Source organism: Corylus avellana, chromosome ca1 (assembly GCF_901000735.1).
Source record: "Corylus avellana chromosome ca1, CavTom2PMs-1.0".
Taxonomy (NCBI): Eukaryota; Viridiplantae; Streptophyta; class Magnoliopsida; order Fagales; family Betulaceae; genus Corylus; species Corylus avellana.
The window spans coordinates 50,815,745-50,831,190 of NC_081541.1; the positions used below are offsets into that span (position 1 = coordinate 50,815,745).

The window sequence follows — 15,446 nt, forward strand, 5'->3', positions numbered from 1 at the left end:
TGGATTGAAGAAGTTCCGTTTTCATCTAGTACCTAAGTATTTCTTTCCATTATCCGCTGAAGCTTTTGATCTTTGGTATGAATTTTATTGCCTGTCAATAAAATTTGAAATGAAATTGCCTGTTTTGCCTGTTTTGTCTCTGATTTTTTTTCTTTTGAGGTAAAATTTTTAGACTTTCATTAAAATCATGAAGAAACAATATTTTTCATGAATACTAGATTATTAATCTTCCATTCAAACTTACTCCAATATGTATAAGGTATATCAGTTTAATAGACTGATTTGAAATAAATTCATCTAACTCAATTTAAAAGAAACTTAACTCTGTCCCTTTTTATTTTTTATTTTATGAACTAATAATATGATAAAAGTCTTCCTCCTAAATCCTTCATTATACCATCCATTTCTCTTAGGATATAAACCTAATTATAAAGACTCTCCCCTCCCCACCAACACCCCCCACTATATATATATATATATATATAAACTCTCCCCTCTCCAGCTCCCCTTATTAAAAAAATATGCGAGTGGCCTAAAAGGTATATAATTTTTTATTGATTATTGATCAGTGGGTCACATTTTCATTTTCTAGCAATAAATGTAAAAGCTTCATTTTCTATTCAACGACATCATTTTCCAGGGTCTACGTTGAGAAAGTCTAGAGAAACTTGTGGTTACAATAATTTCCAAATAAAAAGGGCACCCGGAATGAGTAGCTGACTCATCGTAATCGTAATCATTTCGTTTTCCAACAATAACGACTCCTTGAGGAATTATCTCCTTAATTTCAAGAGATGTATTGTTGATTCAATTTTGGTAATCGGTTTAATTTGAAAAAGGAGGTTGAGCACTGCTGGAATGCTTTATATTCAATACAGAATAATCCATTTCTCAGTCTCAATTCCATTCATTTACAATTCAATACACCATTGAAATCAATACATACAATAACCAGTAAAACTGTTACAAGTGGTATATTCAGCTTTTTATCAAACATCTTCTTTGTTCCACAATATGATGAATATTATTAAATAATTATCAGCTGGAATATCACAAAATTGCCTAATTGCCTCTTTTTGTTCTTGTATTTACGATTGAATAGTTGTTTTTTATTTTTTTAGACAAGGCTTTCTTCTTCTTTCGAGCTTCACTCTTTCTCCAACTAATCGACAAACACTACTACTCTACCCTCACAAATTACTAATTAATTACTAATTGTTACAATGACTTAACTATGCATAAAATTAACTAATAAAAAATAAAATAAAATTCAGAGTCTGAAAACCGTGTTGTTTGGACTCTCCAGTCCAAATAATTTTTCATGAGTCAAAAAGATGACCATGCCAATAATCTTTAATGACTACCTTTAAACATAGCTTGCTTTACGTGAAACACGCCAGAGAGAATTTAGAGGAGGCTTTTTTCTTTTTCTTTTTCTTTTGGGGTCAATTTTGGTGTCCTGTTATCGGCTTATTTTATACGGTTCTTTTCTATGCGGTGGATTGAAGAAGTTCCGGTTGCATCTACCCAAGTATTTCTTTCCCATTATCCGCTGAAGCTTTTGATCTTTGATGTGAATTTTACTGCCTGTCAATAAAATTTAAAATGGAATCGCCTGTTTTGTCTCTGTTTTTTTTTTAAGATATATTATCCCCTGTTGCTAAACAATTAACCCCTCATTTTGCACTCCATTTCTCACTTTCATCCTAAGAAAAAATGGATAATTACTGGCTTTGCATAGGTCCCGTAAGAGTACCAAAAACAAGTGGGAAGAAAAAACTTGACAAGGTTTCAACTTAGAAAATAAGTCTGAGTTGAAACCTTAAATATTATATTTGTTTACTTTAATTAAATATTATATTTTATTGATCAATGAAACCAACTTTTGGCCATTTGCATTAAAAATCTACTTTAATTGAAAGAAAGACAAAAAAAAGAAAAAAGAAAATGTAGTATGAAAGAGAGAGAATATTTAAAAATAAATAATTTTCACTTTCGAACCGTTTATATTTAGAGGGCAATATTATCAACTAGAGTTAAATTTGTTAAATGACATTTTTTTGTTTTTATGAATTTTTTAAATTTGAAGAATGATCTAAAAGTAGCTTGAATTAATTAAGTGCTTGGCACAATCCAAGTAGAAGTGGGATTGCACTGGCCGACCCAACTCTCTCCTTGTTGAACTGCAAAGCAAGGCAGAATAAAAGCCAAAGGGAAGCAATAATGAGGCAGCACAGTCCAAAGGTTTATAATTGAACCTTGACTCCATCAAATTCACCCCCTATTTTCAAGTAAATATTCCACATGGATGTTGGGCCTCACTTATTAAAAAAGAGTTTGAACTCACACGTGAGGAAAAATGTTAGAGTAATTATTAAGTGATTAAATTTACCTTTTCCTATAAGCTTAAGTTTTTAGGATAATTAGTCTATCAATCATTAGGTCCAACCACTTGGGCAAACATCTATATAAGCTTACTAAGAAAATTTTATTTAATTTGATCAACATTACCTACTCAAATTGTTAACCTCCATACGTGAATTTGATCTTCTTTTTTTTTTTTTTTTTTTTTTTTCATGTAAAACTTTCAGCAACATCAAAGTTTAAAAGCAGCAGAAAGCCAAAGACATGGGAATGTCTCCATCATGGGTATTTCTACACCCTGGTTCACGGCATTCTTAAATGTTTGCACATGTGACATGTCATATCTCTCTATCATCTCTACTTCTATTAATTTCTACATGCACCCTGGTGCACGGCATTATACAGCCAGATGAAGACATGCGCATTTCATCACAATCTTCTCAAACATGACCAAACTTTCCTGATGTAAAGACATTGCAGTGGAATATCTTCTTCAAGACTTTTCTACACCCTTGTGCACGGCGTTCCTAAACCAAGTCAAGTCTGCAGTACTTCATGTACAAATGGGTGCGTTTGGGAAATGTTTTTGTTTGTAAGTTTTTTATTTAAATAGTAATAAAAAATGATTAATCTAATATAAAGGTATTGACTTCGGTAAAAAAAAAAAGTTGGAGGAAATGGAAATTTCCTCATGAACAACAGCATAAGGGAAGCAATATGAGGGGAAATTCTAGGCCCTAAGTGTATATGGTGTAGTTGGATATCCTGTTTTGGGTTTTGAGTTCGACCAGGCTGCAATTTAATTCTCGTGAGCTTTCCTATCAAAAACATATTGTAGCTTTTTTACTTTCATGTTAGAAACCGCGTTGTTTCGACTCCAGTCAAGTCAAGTCAAGCTGAGGCTTATTGCATCTGTCCCCAAAAAAAGTTGGAGGAAATGGAAAAATGTTTGAATAATACTGGCACTCTCATTTTTAAATACATTTAGTTAAAATAGAGAATTATTTAAAGAGTTTGATGTATAGTGTTTTTAAAAGTGGCTAGTAATAATATCTATTAAACGAACGACCGTGCTGCTTTTTTTTTTTTTTTTTTTTTTTTTTTGTAATTTTATTGAAGGAACTACCACACATTATTATTGGACAACCATACGAGGTGATTCATTCATAAGATGAAATGACTTTGATTGGATTAACATTATTTATTAATAACCTTATAATTAACTTTATGATATTTTTCTTCCACAAGCCTCGACTCGCCATAAATGTGAGATGGCCGAGATTTATTCATAAGGAGACTTGGAAGTACTTCTATGTATATATATATATATATGTTTTTATCTTGACCTCAATCATCCTCTTTTAGTCAAGGCAATGGTCACATTGGTAAACTGTGTCTTCTCTTTAGAAATGCGATCAGAAAGGATTTCTTTGTATCTGCAGAAAACCTCTTCAATGATTGCATCTCCAAAATGAGTAACAAGCAATGGTTCAGCCACAGCTCTCATGCACTTTGCAACATTGTATCCGCCATCAGAAAAGGCATCGGACGAGCTGAATGATTCACTGTCGTAAGCATTCCAGTTGATTTCAGAAACCTCTAGACGATCAATGCAGAAGGATCCATCTTTTACAACTTCGGACTCCACTTCTGATGGAGATGGCGTATACTTAGGAATGTTGAAGGAATCCAATTTTTCTTCGTCTATGAGGCCCTGAAATATTGTTATAACATATGCTTTAGCACAATAGATATTGAAAAATGCTAGATATATAATTTTTTACGTGTTAGCATGTAATTTGAGAGCTCCTATAAAAATCACCTATTCATGTAGAAAGCTCCAGCTCGTCTGCTTCAGACTGATTCAGGCAATTGGACCATGTAAGAACTCTATCATATTTACTACATAAAACCTACTAGCAATCCGAATGGTAAAATTATTACTAAAGACTACGAAACATTTCTATTAATTAATCCATAGAAGTTACCTCGGAGACCATGTCATTGAGTGCCGTAGCCAAAAGCTCCCAGATGTAACAACACTCTTTGCTAGATGGATCTTCGCTCCTTCTCCCCAGAATTGTTAAAACCATTCTTCCTCCTCCCACCAACTCCTCTGCACGACATTTCAAAAAGATTGAAAAATCTCTTTGAAATTGCTCGTAGTAGGCACAAAGTACACCTGGCGGGCTTGTGGATGCCATGTAAATGTTCCCTTTATTGTTGCTCCCCAACCCTTCAGGAACCTAATGATACAACCTCGTATCATATGAATATGGATATTAATTATAACATTAATATATGTATTTTCTGTTAATTAAGAGTAATTAATTAACCTGAGATAACCAATGGAGGCTATAAGAAGAATGGACAAGATGCAGACTATTGGCCGGAAAAAGCCTGCCGTAGAAAGAACCGGGAACTCCTGATAAGAAACATGGACCGGAGGCCGGCCCCAGTTGAAGGCTCATTTTTTTCAGGAAGCTTGGAACTGACATGAAAATGGTATTAAAGTCGTTCCCCGGAAGGTCGCTCAAGAACACTTGATATTCAGGTGATTGATCATGCCCTAGCTTTCGCCATAGATTGTGAACCACCTCCATAAGTTGAGAAACGAGGACCAAAGTGTTTGGTCCAGAAGAACAACCCAAGTCAGCCATGGCTAGCGTCCTTGGCGACATGCTACTGTAGAGATTGCTTATAACTTCCTCTGTAATGGGCTTCGTCATCGATATTACCTTTTGCTGTCCAAAGTGATCCAGACAAAGAATTTGAATGAGTTCTTGTGTATAAGAAATAAGCGATAATCCAAACCCTGACTCTATAGTTATTTTATTTCAGTTAAGTATTTCACGAGTAAGTTACCGAGTTTACCTGAAGTAGGGAGTTGTTTGCGTAACTTGTATTTCCCATTCCTCCATTCATGTGAAGCACTTGAGCAACTTCCATCTCTCTCTCACTCTTGTGTATCTGGATTGCTGTGAGTTAGATCAGCTGAATGTGTTGAGGGAGAGGTAACCCTAACTTATTTATAATTGAAGATAGCAAGACTTTTCCAAAGAGCCTAGTTCACTAAAAATGGGAGGCAAAAGACTCCTAACATACTATTCAATTGTTTGATAAAATAATAAAATACCAAAATACAATTGACAATGACCAAAATACCCACACTCTAATGACTTACAAATCTTAATAAACTTTTCTAACCGAGATATTTATAAAGATACACGACCTGATACCAAACATTATGGAACAAAATGGCCTGATGATTTCCTTGACTAGAAAATTTAAACAATGTGTATCGACAAAAGAACTTCACAACAAACAGTATGTGAAAAATAAACTTATCCATATGAATTACACCTTATTTGCACTTATCACTTCAAGCTCACCACATTAAGAAGCCCCTTTGGTTAGCTGAGGGCAAACACCACCTTTAAAATAAAAAAATGCCCTTGACCTAGGAGGTATTCTTTCAAGATCGAACAGTGGATGAGGGCATAAATTGTGCTTTCTGGACTAAAGTGAACGGCCAAGATGAAGTTTTGGGTAATCCGTGTCTTTCCACGGATTGCGTTTTACTTTGCTACCCCTGTTGGTTTCATTTGGTGGGTGGTAAATTGGTAATTATGGGCTTCATTGCGTTTTCAGAGTAACAAAGATCACGATGACACCTGTCCCAAGACCGAGACCGCAAAATTTAAAAGAAACACCTGGAGAGCTTCGGAGGGCTGGCCTCCATTTAGGATAAAGCTTCCTTTAGATGGAAAGATTTTTTTTTTTTTTTTTTTTAATTCGATCTATTAAATTTTTAAAAATTATTAAAAATTTATAATAATTAAATTAAAAGTGTATGAGATATATTTTTAAAATATATTTTAATTTAATAAATTAAATTGAAAAAATTTCCCTCAACACAGTTCAAAAAAAAACTTTTCCGATTAGGACAATTTTTTTCCAAATTAGGTTAAAAAAAGTTTTTTCAACTTAGTTTATAAAACTAACATGTCATTTTTTTAATAACATGTAAGATGCGTATAAATTTTTAATATTATTTATTTCAACATTATCCCTGCTATTACAAAAACACGTACATCTCACATGTTTAAATAACACATAAACTGAGTCGAAAAAACTTCTTCCAACCCAATTTAAAAGAGAACCATGTCCATAAAAGTGTTTCAGCCGATACCTTAATTTTTGATGGATTCATATGTCGTGTAATGAAAAAAGCCCAAAACTTTCATTGGTAGAGTTTACATTTCACAACCCAGCAAGGTGACACTTTTTTAAAGTTTATAGGTTAATATTTTCGCACTTATATACAATATATGCCTTGAATTTTCTATTGATTTATATTTAGGAAATTAGGTCAATATTTTTCTGTGTTTTTGGCCATTTTGGCTTTTGTAGTTGCGGACTTGTGGATATAATCGTTGTTCACCAAGTGTCAAAGGTGGATGGGCATGTCGCACGTACATGAGCAAAGGTTCATTAAACAATAAACACAAAATCCCAATTCCCATGGTTTTTTTAATAAAATTATTAACAAAGCATATGTTTTTTAAGGACACATAGTAGTTTTGCTCTCCAGATTTAGGGTTTGGACTTTTCAATTTTTTATGTTTTTATTTTTCTTGAAACTTTGACTATGGAAAGAATATATGTACACAAATTGGAATTTATTTTAGGAAAATCACTAATTGGTCTCTAAGGTTTTGTAGCACTAACAAATATAAACACCTTAATGCTTAAAAATAAAGGGTACACGGTATAACAACACAAAACAAGATACAAAGTGTATGCGGTATGCCAATGATAATATATAACTCTTTATGTTGATCTTGTATTTGGATTTTCTAATGGAAGCCATTAGAGTAATGCTATTTACCATACTATTTTATAATTGTCATACAATTTGAGGATGTATAAGTAAAAATAAGCTTTTCAATCACTACTTGTAAAGAAAAAAAATTTAAGAGGTTAATTTTCATTGTCATGTCTTTTTAGTTGTATAGTAATCATATAGCATTCTACTAAATAGAATTACTCAGACTATTAATAGGACACGTTGTCACCAATAGAAAAGAAAAATGTTTAAGATAATTAAATAATTAAGAGAATTTGATAAGAAATTTTTGTTTACTTAATTAATTTAAGTGAAATTCTAAGGAAAATGCTTAGGATTTGGTTCTTGCGTTATCTCGGGCAGTTTTACCTCTAAACTGCCATTAAAGGCGGCTCCTCTCTTGGTCTACGAGCCAAAAACCCAATGGCCATGCCAATTTGTTTCCGTGTAGAATTTACAATCCGTGTCTTTTCTCCGTACAAGATCCAACTGGATGAGGGCATGCATAAGTTGTGTTTTCTGGACTGAAGTGGACGGCCAAGATGAAGTTTTAGTTAAATCGTGTCTTTCCTCCGTACAATATCGGACAGTGTATGAGGGCATATATAAGTTGTGTTTTCTCGACTGAAGTGGACGGCCTGGATGCATGGTGAGGTTTTGGAAGCCAACAGTGTCTCGTGAGCCACGTGAGTTGGTCAAATTTGTTGGTGAAGATCTCTGAAGACAGATTGAAGTACGTACTACAAATATTAAAGGCATTATTATTCTCGTGTTTAAAGTTGTTTCAATTCCAAGAAGACAAGAAGGAATCCAAGGGTGGGCAGGGTTGTGAAAAATATAATAATTAAGTTCTCTAATCACAAACAAAAACAATATTTTTGTCCTGCTTAAATTAACAAGTGCATATATATACCAAAGAATAATTAATCAATCTGAGAATAATTTTTATAAGGTCTTGGCATAAATCAAGATTTTTGTGCCTACTAATAAGAGATTGACGCCTCAGCTTAGAATAAAATAACAAAATGAGAACAAAACACCGAATCATACCAAATTTAAATCCTAAAAAACTCTTCATCTATTTTTCACATTAACCATCCATCACGTCGCCGCTACTACGCCACTACCCATATTGGCAATTTATCTTCTCTCTCTCTCTCTCACACTTCTACCCCCAAGCCGCACCACCCACCACGTTGCCGCCGCCGTCAACTAGATGCCAAACACACCACCCATGCCGGTAAGTTATTTATCTCTCTCTCTCTCTCTTATCAACCGCCTAGGCCGCTGGATCTCTTAGCTTCATCTCTTTCTCTGGATCTACCGCTCAACCATTGATACATTAATGCCCAACTATAAGATCCCCTCAATTTTGCATTACCATGCCCATCGTAATAAGCTTAGACCAAAACGGCTATGGATGTTGCTTGATAAAATCAAGACAAAGAGAGGGATGAACCTAACAAAGCTTTGTGCGATAGAGTTTATGCCATCTAGGGTGGTGACGTCCAGCTTCGAATGAGCAGCGACGGTAGCATGATGGATGGTTAATGTGAAAAAGTAGATCGAGAAGTTTTTTAGGGTTTAAATTTGGTATGATCTGGTGTTTCGTTCTCGTTTTGTTGTCTTGTTTCAAGCTGAGGTGTCAACCTCTTATGGGTGGACACAAAGGTCTTGGTTTGTGCCATTATGGGTGGGCACAAAGGTCTTGATTTATACCAAGACCTTATAAAAATTATTCTCACTCTATAATCATTTCCTCCGAGTCTTCTTTAAGTTTTTAGATTCCCTTATTTCCAAGTTCTCAATCCAATGCTATACAATATCAGCGGGGAATATATATATATATATATATATATATATATATATAGTAGTTAGTGAAAGAATAGTTAGAATAAATTTAAACAAAAATAAGGGACAGATTGAAGTACTTACTTTGACAATATATATAAAGATAAAAAGCAATCAAGTCGTGAGGTAAGCCAAAATTTTGATAGAAAGATGTCAATTTCTTGTGTTAATAGATGTTGCACAACAATAAAATGGGGACACACAACTTCAATCAAGTAGCAATCTATCTTATTTAATCATTTTTTGTTTGGTAAGTCATATATATTAAAGACCATTTTCATGATGGTGATTGGTGATTCGGTGAACAAAGAATTTGGGGTTAGCGACACTGTTACTTAAGGCAATATCATAAAACGAGTAAACTATTGCTTAATGAAATAAATTATCATTATGATAGTGTAATAGGTGAACGAGTAATTCTCGTGTCTACAACAAGGAACCCCTTAATTTGCTTATATGGGAATCGAAGCACACAACTCCGTTAATAGTACTAAAAAACTTGTATTTCTCACAAACTTAACATGCCGAGGCTTCAGATCATTACACTACATAAATAGTGCAAAATAACTAATTAAGGACACCATTGTTTTGCTATGGCTCATTCCAAAATTAAAGTTCGATAACGTACATTCCAAATCAATTGGTAACCAAAAATTTTGTTATTTTGGTAATCAATGAATAGCTAACAATTTTTTTAATGGAGAAATGATAAAAATTAATACTGAGTTGACCTAAGTACTTGACAAAAGCTTGTCTTTGTATTTTATGATGCGATATACAAAATAAATGAATTAAGATCTCATTTTAACGGGATAATATCAGTTAATTATATTATAATAGTATTTTTGTCTACTCAAAAAGTAAAAATATAAAAATACACTTATAATATAATTAATTTATAATATTTATTGGAATTGGAGAAGATTATATTTCAAAGTAAATGGTGTGATATAAAAAAAGTAAAAAAATGAAAATGTTTTAATGTTAATTTTTTTGAAAAATGAAAGTAAATAATATTGAGAAGATGATAAGGTGTTTAACAAACTGTGCCTTGGTGAGCAAATAAATGTTCAAAGTTTTTTTTTTTTTTTTTTGATATATTTGTACAAAAGGGAAATTCGAACTAGTAACCTCTGCTTCATTAAACATGGTATCAACTAATTGAGCTATTTCGTGAGGACATAAATGTTCAAAGTTGAGCTCAAATCTTGAACACTGAAATCTCACATGATTCACACGAACGGAGTCCAAAAATTTAATATTATTATTAGCAATATAAGAAATAATAAAAATCGTTTTTTCAGGCATCTTTTAAACATCTAAAGAATTAAAGTGGTGATTATTATTAGCATTTAGCTCTGAAACAACTTCAATGAAACAGGTGGCAAATTAAATGGGAACGGCGCATGAACGACACGTGGAAAACTCGGGAGTTGGGACGGTCTGAATTCTTTGCTCGTACGTAGAACAGAGAAAACAATGCTAAAGAAGAAAGAAGAAGAAGAAGAAGAGAAGCAATTAAGCAAATCCGTGCAATAAAAGCAACTGCAACCCCCTCTCTCTCTTCTATACTTTTGTGCTTTTATCGACTAGAAAGATTGACTGGAATCACAAGCACTGAGGCAAGATTTTTCCACCGCAAAAATATCGTGTTGAGAAGTTTTTCTGGGTAAAGATTCTTTCTTAACTAACACTGTCAATCCATTTATCTCATATTTATGAATTATGAAGCTTCATGTGCTTTAAAGTTGCCTTTTCTCAAAGTATGCGACTTTTTTCAACCTACATTTTCTTTTTGTCTAAAACAGAAAATGTTTTTGGAAACACTTTCATGACTTTGGTATTTGTTGAGGTGGTTGACGTTGAAGGGTGTATGTATGGTTTTGTTTGTGTACTTTGTGTGTGTCTGTTTGCCCCTTTTTTTTTTCCTCTTTATTAAGTGATTTGGAGTGAGACTAATAAATGTTACAGATTTCCTTTTAAATAAAGGGAGTAGGAGTGACAAAATCCATATTTTCCCCTTTTTCCTGTATATTTTGAATGTTTATGATTAAGTTGAAGCCCAAGGCCATCCCAGACACCCACTTATATTCGGATAGATAGAGATCCCTAACAATTTTGCAATCGATCCGAGCAGTAAATGTGAGAGAGTCTGTATTGGGCCGGATTGCTATACCCTTATTGTTAGAATATATTACGAGATTTGATTGTAATCAGATTTAATGTTGATTTGATTGTATAGATTTGATTAACATATTTATCTGTCCAAATTCTCCTATGAATAGGAATATTTTGTATTGTAACATCGTCAAGTGAATAAGAGCAAAATGTAGTCTTACAGCTTTAATCCCACCTAAAATTCTTTGTCTCTATTATATTATTCCGATGTTTTTCTTTAATTTCCATTTCCTTATATTTTCTTTCACTTATATTCTTAATATGCTGACTTGCTGAGTGAGCATATATCTCCTTTCCCACTGTAACTGTTGATGTGAAATCTATAATTGGTACTTCGTTTCATTTTGGATATTGTGGGATAACTTTTCTCACCCTAGTTGTTTTGTGGGAGGGTATAGCATCCATTGATTACATTATATAATTGATACCTTGTTGTTAGAATTCTCTTCCATTGAGATTGCATATGAAACTGATGGAGGTTACTAGACTGTTTCTAGTAAGCCTCCCCTGTTGCAGATCAAATGAGGATACATATTATCTACTGGTATTCTAGTTTACCTATAGTTTCAGTAAGTGTTCATAAAATAGTCACTTGTCACTGTCACTTGAAACCATACTTGAATTTGTTGTCACCTTGACTGGACTTTTGGCTAATTGCACTTGTTTGCCATACTTGAATTTGTTGTCACCATCCCTAGAGAAGAATCATAATCCTCAATGCACCTTTTTTTTCTTTTGAGGGCTAACACAAAATTGAAGCAAGACTTTATAGTGCTTTGCTGGCCAAACAAAAACTGGGGAAATGAAGAAACCACCCCTTGGTAGTCTAGGTGGATTGGAAATGGTCTTTTAATATTAGTAGTAGGAGATGCCTTCTTGATCACATGTGCTTTTCAAATAGAAACTTGCAAGCATTGAGGTTGGTGCCTTAATAAATGATATTGCACCTTGAGTTTTAATATTGCTGAGATACAAGAGATGACATAGCTTATAAGTTAGCCAAAGTTGGATTGTCCATTGATTTCAGAAAAATCCAGTTTCACACAGGTACTTGTGATACTATATGGGTGTTTTTAGATGTCTATAACTTCTTGTCTTATTGAGTGCTTGATAATATTTGCTTGTTGACAATTTTTCTTGCAAACATGATAAGGAGGATGGTTTGTGTTGTGAGTGTACTCGTCAATACTGACTCCCACATTGAGAAAGTATAAAGAAAAAAAGTAGTTAATATACCTAAGTGGACCCAAGCCCAATAGCTTAGGTTTTTGGGCTATAGTGATGTTCAAATATGTGTATTGATGTACTCAAGGTAAAAACGCCTTAATTGTTTTTCTCCCCAACAGTTTGTTGTCATTACAGTTGCGCTTTTCTTCCATTTGAGAGTCTTTTACCGTCAGAGAGGATATTGAAAGGGTGCCTTTATAGGAGAAAAGAGTTTGTTTGTACAGTTTAAACAGAGGAAAATTTGTAGACTTAGAAGAGGGACCCGCCGATGGTGGCTGTATTGCGGCCGGGAATGGCCATGGCATCAATGACTTCAGTGATCAAAGTGCTTTCTTAGGGTCCTTCTGGATCTTGAGTCCTCTGTCCTGGTTTAAGATGAGGCTGAGGAGTTGGTGCTTGGCGGACTGGGATTGGGCCTTGAGGGACGAGCAGGTGATTTTAGGGGTGGGAGAGGCACTGTAGCTAAAATGCATTGTGCATTATGGATAGCTAAGCCAATGCTGGCCTGTTTTGGGCTCCTATTAGCCATTTTGGATAGAAATCTAAAATGACTAAGCCAATATGAATTCTCTAATACCTTTTTATAGTCCTTATGGTCGCAACTTTGAGCTTTAAGTGAATGCATATTTGATTACGTTTTTCCTTATACTGCTACTTATCTGTTTCACTATTGCCATTATGCATGCAATAGATTGACTAACTAGCTTTATTTCCTTTCTTTCTTTCTTTATTTGTATTTTTTGCCTAGCATTCTCTACCATATACAATGCTTGATTTATAATTGTCTTTTACAATATTCATCAAGTTGCTTGCACCCTCTTAACTTTTGGAAATTACATATACCATGTCTTCTCATGGCTACTATTGGATGTGGAAGTATGTTGTGTCATAGTATAATGATTCTCTCAGTTTTTTATGCCTTGAGGTGTTGTAATATAACTGAGTACTTTTACTTGGAACATAGTTGATGACTTCAAATGTTTTCTTCCAGTGGACTCTTTGGCAGGTAATCCAAGCATTCAAGTAGTAAATCCCAAATGGAGGAGGTCCCATTGGCCCAGCCTGAACTAAATACTATGGAAAAGAGTGAATTTGAAGGGGATGAACATTGGCCTCTTTCAGGGAAGCCATACTTTCATCTCATTATTGGAAAATCAAATGTCAAACCCCAGTATCAAATGGTAATTACTCCCTTCTTTATCTGCACTTCTAGAATATGTTTGGTAAATCCATGCTAAGTTGCTTTGTAGTAAGCAATTGCTATACCGCGGCAGACTTGGGAAGTAGCCTCCTTGCATTCCAAAGCTCCTATGCGGATAACAAGCTCCTACTTTTAGAATTATCCTTATTAATTCTTTAAAATTCTACTTATCAAAAAAAATTCTTTAAAATTCTTCTGAAAATCCTCAATGTTTTTTCATTCTCTATGATATTCATTTTCGTCATTTCAGATGTTCATAGCACTTATACAAAACTTTTTGCCGCACACCCGCATTGTATTTCAGTCATTTACAACTACTGCACAATATTTACCCAAAGAACTTTTTTAACATGAAAAGCTACATAGCTTCTGCATGTCAATTCCTTCACAACAACTTATACTATGTTTACAACATAAGTGTTAAACTACCAGTGGAAATTGTCGAGTGGAAATTGTCGATTACTTTATAAGGCTACTAATTTAAATACACATGATTTTCTTGAAGGCATACTCTTGAACTAAGATAACATATTTTCCTGTCAAACCCTTGATCATTTTAGTTATGGGCATTGAAGGCTACATTTTGTTTTAGTTGGTAGGGTGTCCAATTACTGAGATCAGCAGTTCATGAAATTAAGCTGGCCTAATTTGTTATCATACATTAATTTATAGGTGGTTCCAACAAAATTGCATCAAGTAATTCCTTCTCTTGTGATCCCCACTGTTCTGTCCTGTCGGGGTAAGAACTGGGAGATGTCATATAATGGAACACCTGCTCGTCATAAAAAATTTGTTTCTGGATGGAGAGCATTCGTAGATGACAACAATGTCAAGGTTGGGGATGCATGTGTGTTTGAGCTTATGGAGTGCTGTAGTACGAAACTCGTATTCAGAGTCCAAATTCTTAAAGGCGACTTCCCATCTGAGTTACTAGACAAGGTCAGTCTTGAGGGTGAGAGTTCGGATGCTCCTATTGTTATTGACTAGTATTTCTAATATGAAGCCCTTTGTTGTTTTTTGTTAGTCTCTTGAACAACATTACTTGTTACGAAATCTGGAACTCTACTAGAATGTCTATAGCAGTATATTGTGAATCTGTTTTGGGTTTTAATATTACCTTGTTGCTGTTAATGCGACATGATGTTTTTATTTTGTATACATTTGGATTGATTTTCCAAATCTAGTCACTTAATTATATCCTTGAGGCTTTCAGGTTATTTACGTTTGTGTCTCCAATTACTGAAACCCTAAGTTATCTCAAAGATTAGCACAATTGCTCATAAAAAAAGAAATGGGTTTCAGCACCAAGAGACTAAGAGCAGAGCTATGTTGTATACTTGTATTCCTGTTTCTTTGGAAGGGTTCCCAAGCAAGAAACTTGATAATAGAGCAACCAAGGAAATGCACACCCATGGGCCATCATGTAAATGCCTGCAAATAGCATTTACTGGAAATAACAAGATCACCTGGGCTCTTCAAGACAAGCAAGAGTTGATTGACATCTCTGAGCGTAATATCATTTCAACTAGTAAGGTATAAATTAAAATTTAGGATGTCAGGATAATTGTTTTCAATCAAGTAGCAATCTGGATATCAGCCAGTGGGCTAGGTTGGAAGTGGTCGTCCAAAAGATTAGTAAAGGAGTAGTATTTTGAGTGATGACAGAGAGCACGCCTCCATGAACAGTATGCACGCCGGGCGTAATTTTTTTTTTTTTGTTTCTTTATAATTAAAATAATAATAAAAAAAAAAAAAAAATTTACACCTGGCGTGCAT

At 34.1% G+C, this 15,446-nt stretch overlaps 2 protein-coding genes across 3 annotated transcripts; one reads left to right on the forward strand and one right to left on the reverse strand.

Moving 5' to 3' along the window:
* Positions 1-3,506: 3,506 nt before the first annotated feature.
* On the reverse strand, positions 3,507-5,383 carry LOC132167289 (S-adenosyl-L-methionine:benzoic acid/salicylic acid carboxyl methyltransferase 2-like). The gene is made up of 4 exons (XM_059578208.1): positions 5,239-5,383; positions 4,701-5,108; positions 4,353-4,610; positions 3,507-4,078 (listed from the first exon to the last, which is right to left on the reverse strand). The coding sequence occupies exons 1-4, from the start codon at positions 5,311-5,313 to the stop codon at positions 3,716-3,718; spliced, it is 1,104 nt and encodes a 367-aa protein (XP_059434191.1). The 5' UTR covers positions 5,314-5,383; the 3' UTR covers positions 3,507-3,715.
* Positions 5,384-10,445: 5,062 nt separating this feature from the next.
* On the forward strand, positions 10,446-14,887 carry LOC132167883 (B3 domain-containing protein Os04g0386900-like). 2 transcript variants are annotated; one of them, XM_059578920.1, is made up of 3 exons: positions 10,446-10,733; positions 13,461-13,650; positions 14,343-14,887. In XM_059578920.1, exons 2-3 carry the CDS (start codon positions 13,507-13,509, stop codon positions 14,655-14,657), a joined length of 459 nt encoding a protein of 152 aa, XP_059434903.1. In that variant the 5' UTR covers positions 10,446-10,733; positions 13,461-13,506; the 3' UTR covers positions 14,658-14,887. The 2 variants fall into 2 exon arrangements, with proteins under 2 accessions (XP_059434903.1, XP_059434904.1); XM_059578921.1 differs by lacking the exon at positions 10,446-10,733 and adding an exon at positions 11,102-11,206.
* Positions 14,888-15,446: the final 559 nt, after the last annotated feature.